This window comes from Brienomyrus brachyistius, chromosome 3 (assembly GCF_023856365.1).
Source record: "Brienomyrus brachyistius isolate T26 chromosome 3, BBRACH_0.4, whole genome shotgun sequence".
Classification (NCBI taxonomy): domain Eukaryota; kingdom Metazoa; phylum Chordata; class Actinopteri; order Osteoglossiformes; family Mormyridae; genus Brienomyrus; species Brienomyrus brachyistius.
In genome coordinates, this window is record NC_064535.1 from 1,208,310 (window position 1) to 1,223,797 (window position 15,488).

At 49.9% G+C, this 15,488-nt stretch overlaps 1 protein-coding gene across 13 annotated transcripts in view; it reads right to left on the reverse strand.

Moving 5' to 3' along the window:
• The window catches only part of dst (dystonin), a 128,759-nt gene that overhangs the window by 20,178 nt on the left and 93,093 nt on the right, over positions 1-15,488 (reverse strand). For 12 of the 13 annotated variants that reach the window (XM_049007803.1, XM_049007799.1, XM_049007789.1 and 9 more), the window contains 20 exons: positions 9,672-9,833; positions 9,320-9,490; positions 8,953-9,119; positions 8,529-8,688; positions 7,966-8,292; positions 7,739-7,823; positions 7,306-7,547; positions 6,685-6,891; positions 6,017-6,136; positions 5,812-5,919; positions 5,497-5,715; positions 4,947-5,150; positions 3,445-3,676; positions 3,051-3,277; positions 2,818-2,940; positions 2,566-2,667; positions 1,737-1,838; positions 1,353-1,526; positions 1,096-1,251; positions 7-204 (listed from right to left, as the gene is read on the reverse strand). In XM_049007803.1, coding sequence (XP_048863760.1) covers positions 7-204; positions 1,096-1,251; positions 1,353-1,526; positions 1,737-1,838; positions 2,566-2,667; positions 2,818-2,940; positions 3,051-3,277; positions 3,445-3,676; positions 4,947-5,150; positions 5,497-5,715; positions 5,812-5,919; positions 6,017-6,136; positions 6,685-6,891; positions 7,306-7,547; positions 7,739-7,823; positions 7,966-8,292; positions 8,529-8,688; positions 8,953-9,119; positions 9,320-9,490; positions 9,672-9,833 — 3,486 coding nt within the window. The remainder of the gene's footprint in view (positions 1-6; positions 205-1,095; positions 1,252-1,352; positions 1,527-1,736; positions 1,839-2,565; positions 2,668-2,817; positions 2,941-3,050; positions 3,278-3,444; positions 3,677-4,946; positions 5,151-5,496; positions 5,716-5,811; positions 5,920-6,016; positions 6,137-6,684; positions 6,892-7,305; positions 7,548-7,738; positions 7,824-7,965; positions 8,293-8,528; positions 8,689-8,952; positions 9,120-9,319; positions 9,491-9,671; positions 9,834-15,488) is intronic. The other variant, XM_049007802.1, reaches the window with a different exon arrangement.

Here is a 15,488-nt window from a genome sequence, read left to right on the forward strand (position 1 = left end):
CCGCACCTGAAGCAGGGCTGTGTCCAGATGCCGCCTCCTCTGCTCCGTCTTCTCCAGGATGGCATTCCAGCGCTGGCTGAGGTTCTCCAGCTTGCTCTGCAGGCTACTTGCCTCATCACCGGCGCTAGACGCTATGAGGTCGTTTCCGGCCTTGTTGACTGCTTCCACCGTGCTCTTATGGGCCAGCACGTCATTCTGAAGCACCTAGAAATGCAAAGGGCCAAATGACAACAATAATGCATGTGCTATCACCACTTCCCAGCCATCACGTGGTTTGGAGCATCAGTGCTGGTAGCGTTATCTTTTCAAAAAGCTTCGGTTTATAGAGACATATGGAGATATTCAGCACCTTATCCAAACATAGTGCTTCTCAAATATGGTTCTGGATCAGAGTTGAATCACAAGTGTGCAGCCCAGACTTCCCAGAAAAGCGAGCAACACATCACAGTAAATACTAAAGGAAAACAGCACATGCTTGCAAAACACGCCTGAGTTCCAAGGAGTGCAGCACACACACTGCACAGTACTGCCCCTAGTGGCTGTTTGCCAGGGCACATCCCACATCTGCCAACCCAAGGAATGGTTAACCTACAGCGTGCTTCATTCTTGTGAATCTGATTGGCCCTAAAGGCAGGACCACGTCCTGGAGGAGATGGAGCTTGGAGATTTTTCTGTCCGGTCTGGCTGGATAGCGCCTGCTGTTGATCTTGGCTATATAGCTAAGGCTTATGGGAGAATTCCAGAGACCTACGATTTCCTTATTTGATGAAAAAACAGAAAGCTTAATGGAGTCATAATAGCTATTTATTTATTTGGCACAATGCCCTCAATTTTATAACTTTGGTTTAAATACTAAATTAAGGCACTAATTTCTTTTTCATGTGAACGGGCAGCACGGTTCCCGGTCCTTTCCAAACAAATATGTGAGATCATAAAGATCCTACAGTCACCATTCTGACTGTTCAGACTTCACATGCACAGCAGACTTGTGAGTAGCGAGTAGTTTCAAAAGAAGGAGCATGTAACCTAAACACAGCGGCTTCAAACCGGAATTTCCTGCTAGTAATTTGGAAAATGAAATGGACTGAAACGTACGTGGTGTTTGGCGAGTGCGATCTCGATGGCTTTGGGGTCACCGCTGGTCTTCCTCTGTTCATTGAGTAGCTCCTCTGTGTGGGTCATCCACGTCAGCAGCTCATCCAGTGCATGCTGGAACTGCCCCAGTGCTAGGAGAGCGCCCTCTAGCTTGTGCTGCAGTAATTAAAAACCACGTCACACAAACAGCGAAAAAAGTAGGAAAACCAGGAGATCCAATCAAAAAGCAGCATGCATGAATATCTGGGTAAGCACACCTGTCTGTTGATGATCTTCTCGTCCAAGTTGTCCCACAGCATCTTGAGTTCCGTCATGGGCTCCTGGATGGCAGACCTGTCCATCTCCTCAGTGACCTTCTTCAGCAGCAGGCTGGCCTGGTGGTTCAGTCGCTCCATCTCGATCTGCAGCTGGTACGCCTCTGACTTAAACTCCTATGACAGAGTACAGCACGTCAGGCATGGAGCTTCAGGCCGCACACTGTGACCTCTGACACACACCGGCAACGAAACAGGGCGCAAACATCCCATAATGTCATATTATATATAACTCACTTGATTTGCATATTAAAACCTCTGACATAAAATGGCTTGTGCAGGCTCTTGTTTATCATGGTCATGGTAGCTTTGCAGGAAACACGATACCTTGAGCTCCTCGATCTGCTGCTTCACTGTCTCCAGATCAGTTCCAACAGGGGACATGGAATCCAGTTTGCTCTCCATGATATCCACCCAGTCGAACATGCCCTGCGGATGGAGATACATTCCTTCACAAGGGCACAGCACAAGGAACACCGCAATGAGCCTTCGAGCAAAAGCCTCACTGTGCTCCTTCATCCAGTCTGAACCCTCCACCGCCCACATAAATGTGAACCAGTCACATCCCACTGAAGTTCCACTTTGCACTGTTGGAGAAAGTGCTAGAATGCAAAGATTTTCAAATGGGAAACAAATATCAAATGGGGGAAAAAAACAGCTACTTACTTTAGTAAACCAGTATATCTTCTTGAAAACAACCATTGTTAAAGACTTCAAAACTTAGTAAAAGTTATGAATAAACCTTGTTTTTTAATAAATAAGGAGCAGTTCTGTGTGAACTCGTCTGTCCCAGGGTCTATACTGAACTGCCAGTCTGAAGCTTTTTGAAGACTTATGGTGTCGGTCCTGATTAATGTGTTTAAAAAGTGCAAAAAGCACCAATGTGGGGATTATCTAAGATTCAGACCTACGCTGATTGTTTGCTTAATCATGGACAGAGGGCAGACTCCTTGTCATTCATCATCACGCTGATCAACGACTACAGCAAGGACTACAGAGCTTTGAAGCGTTGACAACATCAAGAGGGAGAGACAAGACCCAAGCAGAAAAACACAGAGGAAGACACCTAAATAAGATGAAGACAACAACAGCAGAGTTGGGGATGGCCTCCACAGGGGCCACAAGCAGCACCGTTTTTTAGCAGCTGTGACTTTACCTGAAGGCCGTCCTGAAACTGCACAGCAGCCTGCATCGCCTCGTCCAAATGGTCCACTCTTTCCTTCCACATCTTGTTCAGTGTCTCCCAGACCAAGTTCACCTGGTGGAAAAGTGGCCATTGTATCATGAGATGAGCACAAGAATGGCCCTGCATGTGTTTTCCCTATCATATCATCTCATGCATACAATGAATAGGAGGTGATTCTTTCTGAGGTGTAAATCTGTGGTCCTTCGCTGATGACATCATTACCTCATCAAGGCTCTTTTTGATGACAGGTTTATCTGGCTCCCCACAGGCGGCCAGGAGTTCTGCTCCAAGATTCTGAACAATATCAAGCTCATCCTGGAGTCCATCGATTTCTTCCTTGAAACACTGAGAGGAAAAGAGAAGCATAATTTAACCTGGCTGGACTGGACCCTCCCCCATATAGTAAAAAGAAAACCTCAAAGGACCATAATTCAGTTGAAAGTTCCCCTGCTCACCTCCAGAGACTCTTGCTGCTGCTTGACCACTGAGGGATCCACCCCTGGTTCTTCCATCTCCTTCAGAAGGTCCTGCGTGTCCTTGATGGTGACGATAAGGGCGCTGTGGTCGCACCAGAACTTCTCCGCAAGGTCCATCACATCGAGGAGCTTGGCCTCCCTCTCTTCCATGAGTGCCTGGATGTCATTCCAGAGGACCACCATCTGGTCCAGCTTGTCTTTCACAGCTTATAATCAAGAGGTAAAAGCAAGACCTTACACAGACAGCACGACACATTCCAGCAGGTATAGGACACACCTGCGACCTTCAATCCTACAAGAAACAGTGGTATTTCACACTAATTACTTCAGCGCCTGCCCTGTCATTTAGAGAAACTCCAAAGCGGAGGTCTACCTTTAGCCGACACGTCCTTGTCGACCCCCTCAGAGCGAGCAATCATCTCCTCTCCACGCTGCCTTAGGGTCTCGTAGGCCGGCTGCAGCTTCTCCAGGTCCACCGACACGGCCTTGTTCTCTGCAATCTGCTCCCGGATCTTTTCCACCTCCACTGAGATGGAGGGGGGCTGGCGTAGTCGCTCCGCGATGCGCTCCAGGGACTCCAGCATGGGATCGATCTTGTCATGGAACTGTGCCGGGTCAGGAGCGAAAACCGTGCCGTCACACCATCAGGATGCTGAACTTTGAACCACCAATCATTACCATGCCAGCTCAGTGGCGACCCTATATATCGGTTTACATTATCGCTATGATCCAGCACGCAGTGCACCCTGCAATTTACGCCAATCAGTGCCTATCCCACAAATCTGATTGGATGCACCAGTGAATTTTAAATGAAGCTTCTGTGTTTTGGCTTTGTGGATTGGTTGAGTGCTCACTGGATTTGCACCAAGACCCATTTATATAGGTTAATTTTAGGATTAGGGCTAGGAAATCTGATCGTGGATCAGCATGGTAGCTTTCCATTTTTGTATATTTCCTATTTGCACTTTTCACACACTGAGCTGGAGTCTTTGGCAATCTAAACAGCACCTTAAAATCCAGTAAATTCCTCATTCATCTACATACATCGCTGCCACTGGCCTCTCAGCCAGAACCTCACGCTGGCAAAACAGCTTCTCACAATCCTTAATTCATTCTGTTTTTAATTTATGGTGAAAGACTGAGACCCTTCTGGCCTTAAACCCCTTAGCATCACACAAAGAAAATTACGGCTGTAAGAAATTCAAGGAGATCCAAATGTGGGAAATTAATTTTTACAACTGTCTGCTTCATTTATATAGAAGCTCATACATGGTATAAACTGACTGCGTTAAAAAAGGCACTAAAGGCCAAACTTTTCACAAAGTCGCTGCCGGTTCCTTCCCTGTTCATAAAGGTTTCCCTGTACAGCAAAGGATCGCAGAGTTTAATGAGATGATGATAAGACTGATCTGCCACAATGTTGTTGTTTCATGTTCTGTCTGACAGATTATCAGACACAGTAATAACTGATGTGTTTAGGAGGTTTTCCAAAGCGGTCAGTGTTTCTCATTCCAAGGAAACGCTCGGGCCAGCAGAGGCAGTCATTGTAAAACGACGGAACCTTCAAGGCAGACGGCAAAGGCAATGGGCCTTAATATACCACAATGAAAGGAATGGTGCCCACAAGGGATTGTGAGAAGCAGCTAATCAGGAAGAATAAGTTAAAGAAATACCGAGACCAAAGTGTTTCAACAACAGTCAGAGGAACGCACTCAAGTGCAAAAAACCCAACAGAACGGCCTGCTGGGAGAACAGGAAGCGGCCTGCTGGGAGAACAGGAAGCGGCCTGCTGGGAGAACAGGAAGCGGCCTGCTGGGAGAACAGGAAGCACACTGCTCTGGAAAACAGAAGGTTAGGGCTGAGGAGGGTGGTGACCTGGGTGGACTTGGAGATGGCCTCGTCAAGAGCAGCGGCCCTCTGCCCGACGTCAGCCTTCAGCTGGCTGTACAGCTGGTCAGCAGTGGAGTACGTCTCCAAGATGCGTTGGCCCTCCACAGGACTCAGCTCCAGCAGCTGTGGGCCCGTCTTGTTCATCTTGTCGATGTGGGGTTTGTGCTCTGCGATCAGCTCTCGCATTTGCTGTGTGGGTGGGGGGGGCGGGATGGAATGTGGTTACAAGTATGCCAGACACAACTGGATAAAGGATGACAAAAAACCGTGGCTTAACCGCGAGGCCAAGGGCAGTAGTGAGCTCACGTTTACGGTCAGCATTATTAAACCGTGACATCCGCTTCATGCCTGTCACAAGAGCGAGGAGAACCGGCCCCTTGCCCACATACACTCACAGAGCACTGAAGACCGTTAGTGTCACAGGAGCGTTACTGAGGAATGCCGTTAAAAAATCAGCAATTACGCATTATACTGGAGGACAGCACGTTTGGGTGAGATTCGCGGGGGAGGAGCCCGGCCGGCTGCATGCTCGTACCCGCAGATCCTCCTGCTGTTGCCGCAGAATCTCGTACTCGATGGCCGGCACTGGAAGCTGGCTGAAGCTGCTGCGGGTCTCCTGCAGCCAGGGCCACAACTCCTCGTAGGTCTCCCAGAACTGGCCAGCCAGTGACAGGGCTCGCTCCAGCTGGAGACAGCGGTCCGAGTTCAGCTGACTGACGGTGCTGCTTTTCTCAACCAGCGTCTGGATGATGTCCTGGGTAAAAAGAAAATATCTGTTTATATAAGGCCCTGATTTTCTCACGTCTCCTTGAAGATGAGGATGGATATTCCGATGCATCGTGACAGATACCCTCAGGGGTTTCCTCTCCTCTTCATTCTTGGTGCTCATGATGACGTCGCCAGTCTTCACGATTTCATCGACTGCGTCCTTGTGCCTCACAATGTCCAAGGAGAAGCTCTGTTGGATCAAAGCAGAATGGGCTGTTCCGTTTCAAGGCAGGACTTCCAGGCCACCGGCGTGCCCTCAGCCGGGATTGGACACATGGGAAACGCACCTTCTGTGTCTGTAGCTGGGCCGTGGCCTGCTCCTGCTCGAGCCTGATCACCTCCAACGAGGACAGCTTTGTCTCCGCGTCAATCAACCAGCGGAGCTCACTGTGGGCCGCACTTTCAAACTGATTGAGGGGGACGACCACAAAGCGAGAATGTATTCAACAAAGTTGTTTTTTGAAGTTTTACTTATTGTTTTTTTAGAAAACAAGATCAGCCTGGTACAACTGGTGGTCAAGGGGCCGACGGTGATCGTCATTCTGACCCTGAGATTTGAACTGGTGACCTTTTGATCAGAGGCACAACGCCCTAACTCACTGAGCCACACAAGATCCACTTCATTACTGAAAACATGGAGCCTTTGCTACGTATCTGGCTGCCAAAACACACAGTGCACAGGCTCTCCTTCCTAACAAGCAGATAATCACATGCAAATTTGCAGAGAGCGAGGTCCCTGCTCACGCCCGTGGCAGATCCGGAGGCTCCCATCAGCCTCCCAGATGAGACAGAGCAGAGCTGTTCCCTGAATACAGGCGGGATTTGCACCATAAAAGGCCCATTTGCATTCTGATCGACGGGCTCTCTTTGTTGGGGGCGCAGCAGGGCCTTTGTGCCCCTGTTTATTTATTTACCCCTCATTAGACACCCCCCGGGTGCTCGGGGGCCCCCTCACCTGCTGCAGCCGCAGGATGGCGGCATCAATCCGTGCTACGTGCTGGCTGAGTGTGTCGCTGGCCAGCCCGTAGCGCTCGTTGTCCTCGTTCACCATCTTGTCCAGGCCTTCGCGAGCGCGCCATGGCACCAGCTGCAGTAGGGTGCCGCTCACCTCGTTCAGGGCGTCCACCTCGGCCCTGTGCTCTCTGACCTCCTTCAGGAGCTCCTACACAGTAGGAGATGTCATCTCAGCCCTGCATTGCTCCCCACTCATTCTCTCAGTAACAGCAAGAACATTGCCCTCCTCTGGAGGCATGGAGTAGCTCCCAATCAAATCAAAACAGGCGACAGATCAGAAGATATCAGAATGCTGGAGTTCATGTCTCAAAGGTCCGGTCTTTCAACCCGTAGTTGCAATCCCTCTACCATGCAAAAGTTATCCTGTTATAACTGTAGAGAGATCTAGTCTGCTTACCTTGACTAATCCTGCTTATACCTAATTTACTGCTGAATCACACTAACGAGGGTCTGAAAATGCAAACCAGTGCATTAAATATGGTCACAGTCTACCACAGCACACTAATCAACATGGTGAGAGATACCCAGTCAACGCAAAGCACAAGCCAGCTGAAGAGCAGACCTTCTGCCGCTCCTGGGCCTGAGTGAGCTGCTCTCCCCGCAGATCCTGCACTCCAAAACCCTTCAGTTCGGCCTCCACCCCATCCAGCCACACGGACAGGTTCTCGTGGGTGTGCTGCAGCTTGATGGCCAGTGAGAGGGCCTGCTCGAGAGTTCTGGAAACACTGCTGCTCATCGTGTCAATCTCCGCGTATCTGCTCTTGATTCCTTCTAGCTTCCCCTGAATAACAATGACCTCATCGCCTACATTGGGAGGAAAACTCATTTATTATATTTTAATGTGAGACTTTTACTTTTAGCAAGTAAAAACATCTGAACAAGCACTCAGACATCAGACACCTCGAAGTTAACATGCATGCTGATGATCTGGAAAACCCTGGTCAGCTGGCTGCTAAACCTCAGATCATCAACCTCGTCTTCTAAGTTTGTCTCACCTGTTGTCTGCTTCAGCAGTTCTAACCCATTAGAAACCGCTTGGTCGACGTTCTGCTTCCGGAGCTCAATGTCCTCATGAAGAGCCTACAATGTGGCCAGAATAAGAAACATCACACCAACTCTTAGACAAGGTAGCAGGCAAAAGCAGAAAATTGGTGAAAATCCAAAACATTGGGAGATGAATGAAGAACAAAACTGAAAAACACAAAAACAATATCAAAAATACCAATTGTTCCGCTGCCTGTTTCTCTAGAACTTCGGGTTTGTAGTCCTGGACGGACACTTTGCTCAGTCTGTCGTGGACCTCGCTGAGCCAGGTCATGAGGGCCACTTCATCCTCGCCAAACAGATGAGCATTGGAAAGGGCCTGCTGCAGCATTTCAGCCTTGTGCCTGCACCTGTCCTGCAAATCTATGTAACTGGTCTGAGCGACATCGAGCTTCGCTTGGACCAGCTCCTTGTCATCCATACAGCTCATGGTCCGGAGCACCTGACCGAGGCTGATGGCTTGGTGCAGTCTTTTAGTCTGACTCATAATCTCCTCTTCTAAGGCCTGATTAGCCGAGACCGGAGGACAAAGCAAGAGGAAACAAGAATGGAAAAGAAAACAAAAAATGATGAACTAAAAACCAACACAAACAAACTCATAATGATTATGAGAATGGTAACTAAAATACACAGAAATAAAATAAATCATCCGGGAAGATGGAGAGCACCACAAAATTAAAGCACAAGGGAAACAAAATGAACCAGGTCAAGTTGGGAGCGGTGAGGATGAAAGCGAGACACCTTATGCTGGGTGATCTGCTCCTGCAGCTTCTCGGTCTGGGTCCCGATGGGCTCGGAGTTAGCCAGTCGCTTCTCCATAGTGCTGAGCCACTCCAACATGGGCTCCAGGGTCTCGTGGAACTGCTGGGCCACCACCAGGATGCCCTCAAGCTGCTTATGTCTGCAGTAATTCGATCACGAAAAATGCAGTATGAGTAACGCTACGCCCATCATTCCTTTGGCATTTGCCTCTTTGACAATTGTTGAGTCGTCTGTCCTAAAAACAATTCTAGGCACAGTGCTAAAAATGTCCTACTTCATGCTTGGTAGAAGGGACCCATCCCATTAAATATTACAACAGGTAGCTGAACAGAAAATGAAACTCCGAACAATTACACCTAACATTGGGATTCTGGACTAGGACGCCGGTGGCCCGTGTACCGACCTGCTTTCTGCCTTCTTCAACAGGCTGTCCCACCTCTGGCCCAGACTCTCGATCTCCCTCAGAATCTTCTCCTTGTCTGCCGGCTCTGCAAGCTCGCTCACCTTTGCCCCCTCTTTTTTAATTAGCTCCACCGTGGGCTTGCGGTCATCCAGCAGTCTCTGCAGGAGCTGCCACACAGGAGTCAGATGTTCAGATTAACGGCATTCATTACCGCAGATGTGAAAATACACGCAGTAAAGCACTTCAGCTGCGTATTTGAATTCAGCTTCCAACTCGTACTCCACATGAATAATTTTACCGGACTGTGATCTTCATAATTCACGCTGTAGCTTATTAATTGCTGGTGTGTGGTCGAAAAAACACTCACTTTCTGCTCCTGGATCTGAGCTTTGACGACTTTGAACTCTGCTGATGGAGCCTTCTGGCTGCCTACCAACTCCTCTGTGTCTGTCAGCCAACTGAGCAAGGATTCCAAAGCATCCTGGAACCTCCCACAATGCAGCAGGGCTTCGTGCAGCTTGGCTGACCTGTCTGCGACCTGCGCACAGGTTTCAGAGAAACACAGCCATATAAGTGAGTTTTGGGGCGTTTGTACATGTCTTGATTTCTAACACAAATCAGCCTGGCTGGGATAGTAGTTTTGCATTATGGAAGGATTTTTTCGGATGCCTGAGACTCTTATATATACATGACTTAGCAGTTCAAAGAAGAATGATAACCTTTTTGTGGAGCGTGTTCCATCTCGTGTTGACGTCTTCCAGGTCGCGCTCCAGGCCTTGCGTACTTGTGCCCTTGGCAGCACTCTGAATAAGACCTTGACCAAGCTGGTTCAAGTCCTGCAGCTTAGCCTGCAGTGGTTCAATTTCTTCCTTCTGGAAAACCTGGAACCAAAGACCTTCTTTAAGCCTCAGAGCAGATGAGGATGAAACCGGAAAGAAAACGTCTGTTTCTTTCAGTGACACTTAAAGGCGCTCTAGTGTCACAGCCCCATGCTGTCATCTTTAAGTGACGTTTAGTCGGAGATACAACATTTATGCTCAGCTACCAATGTCATATAAACCTGTTTTAGCTGTTTAATGTGATGCTAAAATTCAGTCACGTTCCTATATTATTGTTGCAAGAAGTTCATAAACAGAAACTGTTGAATAACTGGTAAATGCACTCGATTATAATACTCAAACCATGACTAAAGTAACAGCATCAGTCCGGACATCTTCGGTGTGTTTTGTAGTGCTGAGAAATGACAGAACAAATAAAGACCTATCAAACCATTTAGAAATGACGTCCTGCAGAGTGAGCAGGCAGCTTAATACCATATCAGTTCTTTAAGAGACCGTTAGGGTCACAGGAGCGTTACTGAGGAATGGCGTTTAAAAAAAACAGCAATTACGCATTTTACTGGACGACAGCACGTTTGGGTGAGATTCTCCAGGGAGGAGCCCGGCCGGCTGCACGCTCGTGATGTAAGGCCTAGATCTGAGGTATATCAGGACAAACCCAATCCACACATCCTACTACCAAAAAAGCACCCAGGACCAGCTCACTCAGGCTGCCCAAAACCGACGGTTTCTGGGTGTCTCCCAGCTCCCGGAGTCTGACATATGAGGGGTACCTGTGGAGGGGGAAAGTCCGTTAGGTTGATTTCAGGAAATGTGGACAGCGCTGCTAAGAGACGCTCGATCTCTTCCTCCACCACGGACCCAAACATCGGGTTCCCGCCATTGGCTAAGCAGGCTTCCCTCTCCACCGCACGGATGAAGTCCTCCAGATCCTGCATGTCGTACTCCTGGGTTCCCCCTTCCAGGGCACGCGGTCCTCCCTCCTCGACAGACGCCGTCTGGGGCAGCAGCTCGTAACTGGGACAGGGCTCTGGCTGTGTGACGACCACACTGATGAGCTCAGAGTCATCCTCGTCTGGGAGGCCCACCAGAAGCTCCATGGTGGGCACCTCATTATATTCCAGGCACTGATGTACCCCAGGAGATGGCAGTGGCGAAATCCCACTTAACACGTACCCATAGTTTCCACCCATTTCAGTCCTGTCAGCAGTCCGGCAGGCGATGCCAGGCGTGCAGTTTTCCCATGGCACTTCCTGGTCTGGAGACACAATGTAGTATGAAGATGTGGGAGTGGTGTCCTGGACGCACTTCGATGGGAACTCTTCTTGCCCGGAGCTGAAGGAGCAGCCTGTCTGGAGGTCGTCAGATGCAGGCAGAGCCTCTGCGGAAGACAGGCTCCTGGTGCCAGTGTCCATCCCAGCTACCTTTGGTACCCACTGTCCCCGCTCTGCCGTCGGACTGCACAGCCCCGAATCATCCTCTGACGTCAGTGAGCCTGTTCCACCCCGCGGGTAACTGCGCCCCCCGCTGCCGGGGGCGGGGGGGGCGACAGTGCGCCAGGAGCGCCGGCGGCCCTGCTGAGGAGGGTGGAGCGCCTGCACCTGCCAGGGCAGGACCATCCCCGAGACACAGACGCCGTTGCCGTTGTGCAGGAGCGTGTCACCGGAAGCCTCGCGGCCGTGCAGGTCAAAGACACTGGAGGAGGACAGGGCGCCATTACTGCAGAGGGTCAGCATGTCCAGCGTGCGTTGGCTGTATGGCAGCGTCCCAGCAAAGTGCCGCGATGCCAGGCTGCCCTTAGAACCAGAGTCAATCTGCTCGTTCAGCCGCACCGTGTCATAGATGGACCTCTGGGGCACATAGCAGTCCTCCATGTTAAGGTCCTCCTCGTCCGCCTGTCCCACACAGGACGGGTTCTGCCGGAGACAGTCTGGCCTGCTCAGGGGCTTCCCCATGATGGTGAGACCCACGAAAGCTCAGTTCATTCCAATGACCTTAATGTAGAGGTAAACGCCTTCCTAATCAGTGCAACACTGTCAACTACAGTACACAGGCAATGGGGACAATACATTCATGACCAGCTTTAAATATAACGCTATCAATACGTTATACATTTATATAAACATTTACAAAAGTTGTGCCATTTGTCCAACTGAAAATCAAATGCACATATAACTAAACACTATCAATAATTATTCATTTTAATACACAATAAACTTTAATTTATTAACTGAGACCAGACAGACTATTTACTTTCACTGTACATCTTCGGTAAAGAAAATATATTCTGTTATAAATTATATATACGGAAAATATAACTATCTCATTATAAGAGATAGAGCAGGATCTATGGAGGTCCCCCTCCACTGTCCCCTGAGAGGCAGCTCCTCCATGCACCTTACAGACGCTGCGTCCGTCTCCTCCCACACGCCGTCCTCCACCCTGCTGCCTCCTCACTTTGCCTTATTCCTGAAAAGCCCCCGACATCCTGGGGGAGCCTGGAGAGTCTGCACTGTCGGTGGGGCAAATTCAAGCTCTAATCCGACAGTTCTAGTAAACAAAGGCCACTCCGCGACCGGCGAAGGTTCCCGAGGAAGAAAAAAAGGCAGACACACAGAAGGGCTCCTCTCCGCTGCCTGCACGGCCTGGCTCTCCCTGCTATGACAGGCTCACTCCTGGCAGAGCGTGCAGGCCCCGCCTCCTCCCATTATTCGCAGCGGCCCGGCACATGTTGATTGGTGGACGTCTGACCCTTTTAATTCCCCTGTCCTGCCTCTTCTGCCGCCCAAATGACTTCAGTCCTCAGTCATCTTTCTCACCCGGTGTGATCTGTCTTCTCTTGCTGGACAGCGTGGGGTGGGAGGTAAAGAAAACTGGCTTGTTTATCATCTCTTTTTTTCCCGAAGGTGGATGGAGCAGCTTTTTATTACCGGTGACCTCACAGGGGGCAGAAACAGTCCCCCTCCCCCATTTTCAATGTTTTTCCAGTGGTGGCCAGGGTCGGATTAGAGGTTTCACTGATTTACCTGGAATGCAGAGTGCAAGGCTGGTCTCCGGAAATTTAACACCAGAAAATCTGCACACCCCCTGCCTCCAGTGTGATCAGAAGCTGTGTGAGGGAGGTAAGAATGGGGGGGGGGTGGTTGGGTGGTTCTGGCACTGACGTTGGTGGAGACGTCATGAGGCAACTCGATGGCTCAAATGGAGAGGTGAGGTGCCTCCTGTTGCCCAGGACTGGAGGGGGGGGTGCTTGTCAGTGACAGTTAGAGAGGCTTGTTGGGGTGGGGGGGGATTATGGGAGAGGATGTTCAGTGGAGGAATCCCACACTCCCAGACATAATCCAGGCAGGCTGGTCCAAAGCCATTCTGGCCTGATCCAGCTAGAACCCCCCTGATCTTCAGCTCAAAATTCCAGCGGCACCAGAAAGTTCAAGCACACAATTAAAAAATAGATTCACGACACAAAGTAAATATAAAAATGTTTATCACTACTGCCATCTCTATTTAACGCAGCAACGGTTTCAGCATCAAGCAGGCGGCGGGCGGCGGGCACACAGGGTCTCCTAACCCCTTTATAAGCATACATGAGAATTCACACTTATAAAAAGCAACAAAAAAACACTGAAACTGCTGCAAAAGCTGCGCTTGAGGTCAGGGAGAATGCGGCTGCGGGCTGCCTTTGTGAGCGAGGAGCTGGTCTGACAAGCCAAGCCCTCACACACGACAGCCTCACCCCCCAACAACAATGGGCGCTACTGAGAGCAGCCATTGTACTTCAGGACTGGACAGCTGAGCCGACAGAATGCGAGCGAGGAGCACAGTCGGGCGTGGGACTGCCCTGAAGCCATCCATCCATCCATCCATCCATACAGCCATCCATCCATCCATATATCCAAACATCCATCCATCCATATATCCAAACATCCATCCGTCCATCCATCCATCCAAACATCCATCCATTCAAACAGCAGAGGCCGTGGTGAGCAGGCGTCCCCCTGTAGCTCCTCCCCCCTCATTCATGTTTCGCACCCCCCCACCGTCCTCCATCAAAGCAGGGCATGCTGGTCACTGAGACACGGTTTATGGGATAACTGTCTCAAGACAGACCCCTTACATGGGAATCTGGATGCGGATAATAGGGTAACAGGTCAGGATGCCGATTCGCAGTTTTGGGTTGAGATGTTACTTTCCAGGCAGCACAAGGTGGAGACAGTGAGGTGGACAGGAGACAGGGGCAGGAATTAGGGCCCCTGACTGTGTGGGAATCATGTGTCATCGACCACAACACAAAAATGATCCCAGTGTGATTCAGACCACTAGACTTTGGCAAAGAAATCAAAGAAAAAAACTGCAAAAAACTGTAGGTACAATCAGTCTGAATGTCAAGAGAGACTTCAGACACCCAGCAGAAGGACGACAGTAAGCCAAGCAAACCCTGGTGAACTTCGCTGAAGGTGGCGCTGGGATTACAGCAGCGGAGTGCGTATGAGAGCCCCCCCCCCCGGGAATAAAAATAATAAATGCGAGCTTTAATTCTTCCAAAATGTTCCTGCGTCCCCTTCAGCACCATATAAATCCATACATATGTACACTGATGCCCTTTGATGTCGTGAGTGGCAGGGATAGTGACCGCAACACGTTCCAGGGCAGCGCTGCCAGACGGCTACACGGGAATACACACGGGCGCTTGAGAAACCCTCACGATATGTCTCTCCAAAAGCACTTCTCCTTCCAGAACATTCGATGTTACAGTATGTCCAAGTCCACATAATCAATCATCCATCAGTGATCTATTAGTGAGGGGACACCGGAGGGAAAATTCTGGAAACCAGGCCAAGAATATACAAAAGGAACAAGATTCCCTTAATCAGACTTTTTTTTAATGTGAACCACAAACCATCTTGTTCTAGGCTGAGCAGACGTGAGCCGGAGAAAGGTCTAGAAAGGATAACGGCACAGCAGATGCTGCAGAATGAGCGAATTAGCGGCCAGGCCAAACATCGTAACAAAGCCCTCCTCAGACAAACGGAGGTGTCCGCGGGGCCGCCTCATTGGGGCGGGGGCTCTTTTAAAGGCCCACAGTCACCCGCCCCCCTCAGACCGGGATGAGGCTGTTTAACATACGACACCATGCTGATGGCCATCTGCCCCTGGGGCTTGTCACCCGCAACAATAGCCCAGGGCAGGAGAGTGTTTCACCAGCAACCAGATGCTTGCTGGAAGAGAGGAGTGAAGGCCCCCGGGGCTGGCCTGCATGTGCCTGATGGACCAGCGGAGGGCGCAGCCGCGAGACCGGCAGCACCGGAGAGTTCAATTACTGCCATCCGTGGGGATCCTGCGGGGGGACTGCTCAGCCTCTTTAATGGACATTTCACTCAGGGGAGGGGGCTTTTACAGCCACCCCTTACTGGCTTTCAGAGGGGGATGGGAAAATAACGAATGGATAAACAGAGAAGGAAGCAGAGAAAATACTAACAGAAAATTCCAGGCTGCCTGTTTATTTTCTGTTGCTCGTTCTACTTGATGATAATTTTTTCTTATCTTACAAAAATTTCAACTGTGAGCCGATTAATCTAAACTTGTAAACGTGAGCCCTGGAGGCTCTCCTCAGAAAGCCGGATATCGGCTCAGGATGTTAGATATTCAGAACTGGACGTTCTGAGTGTCACCAGCGAGTAAACAGGCAAGCAAACGAAC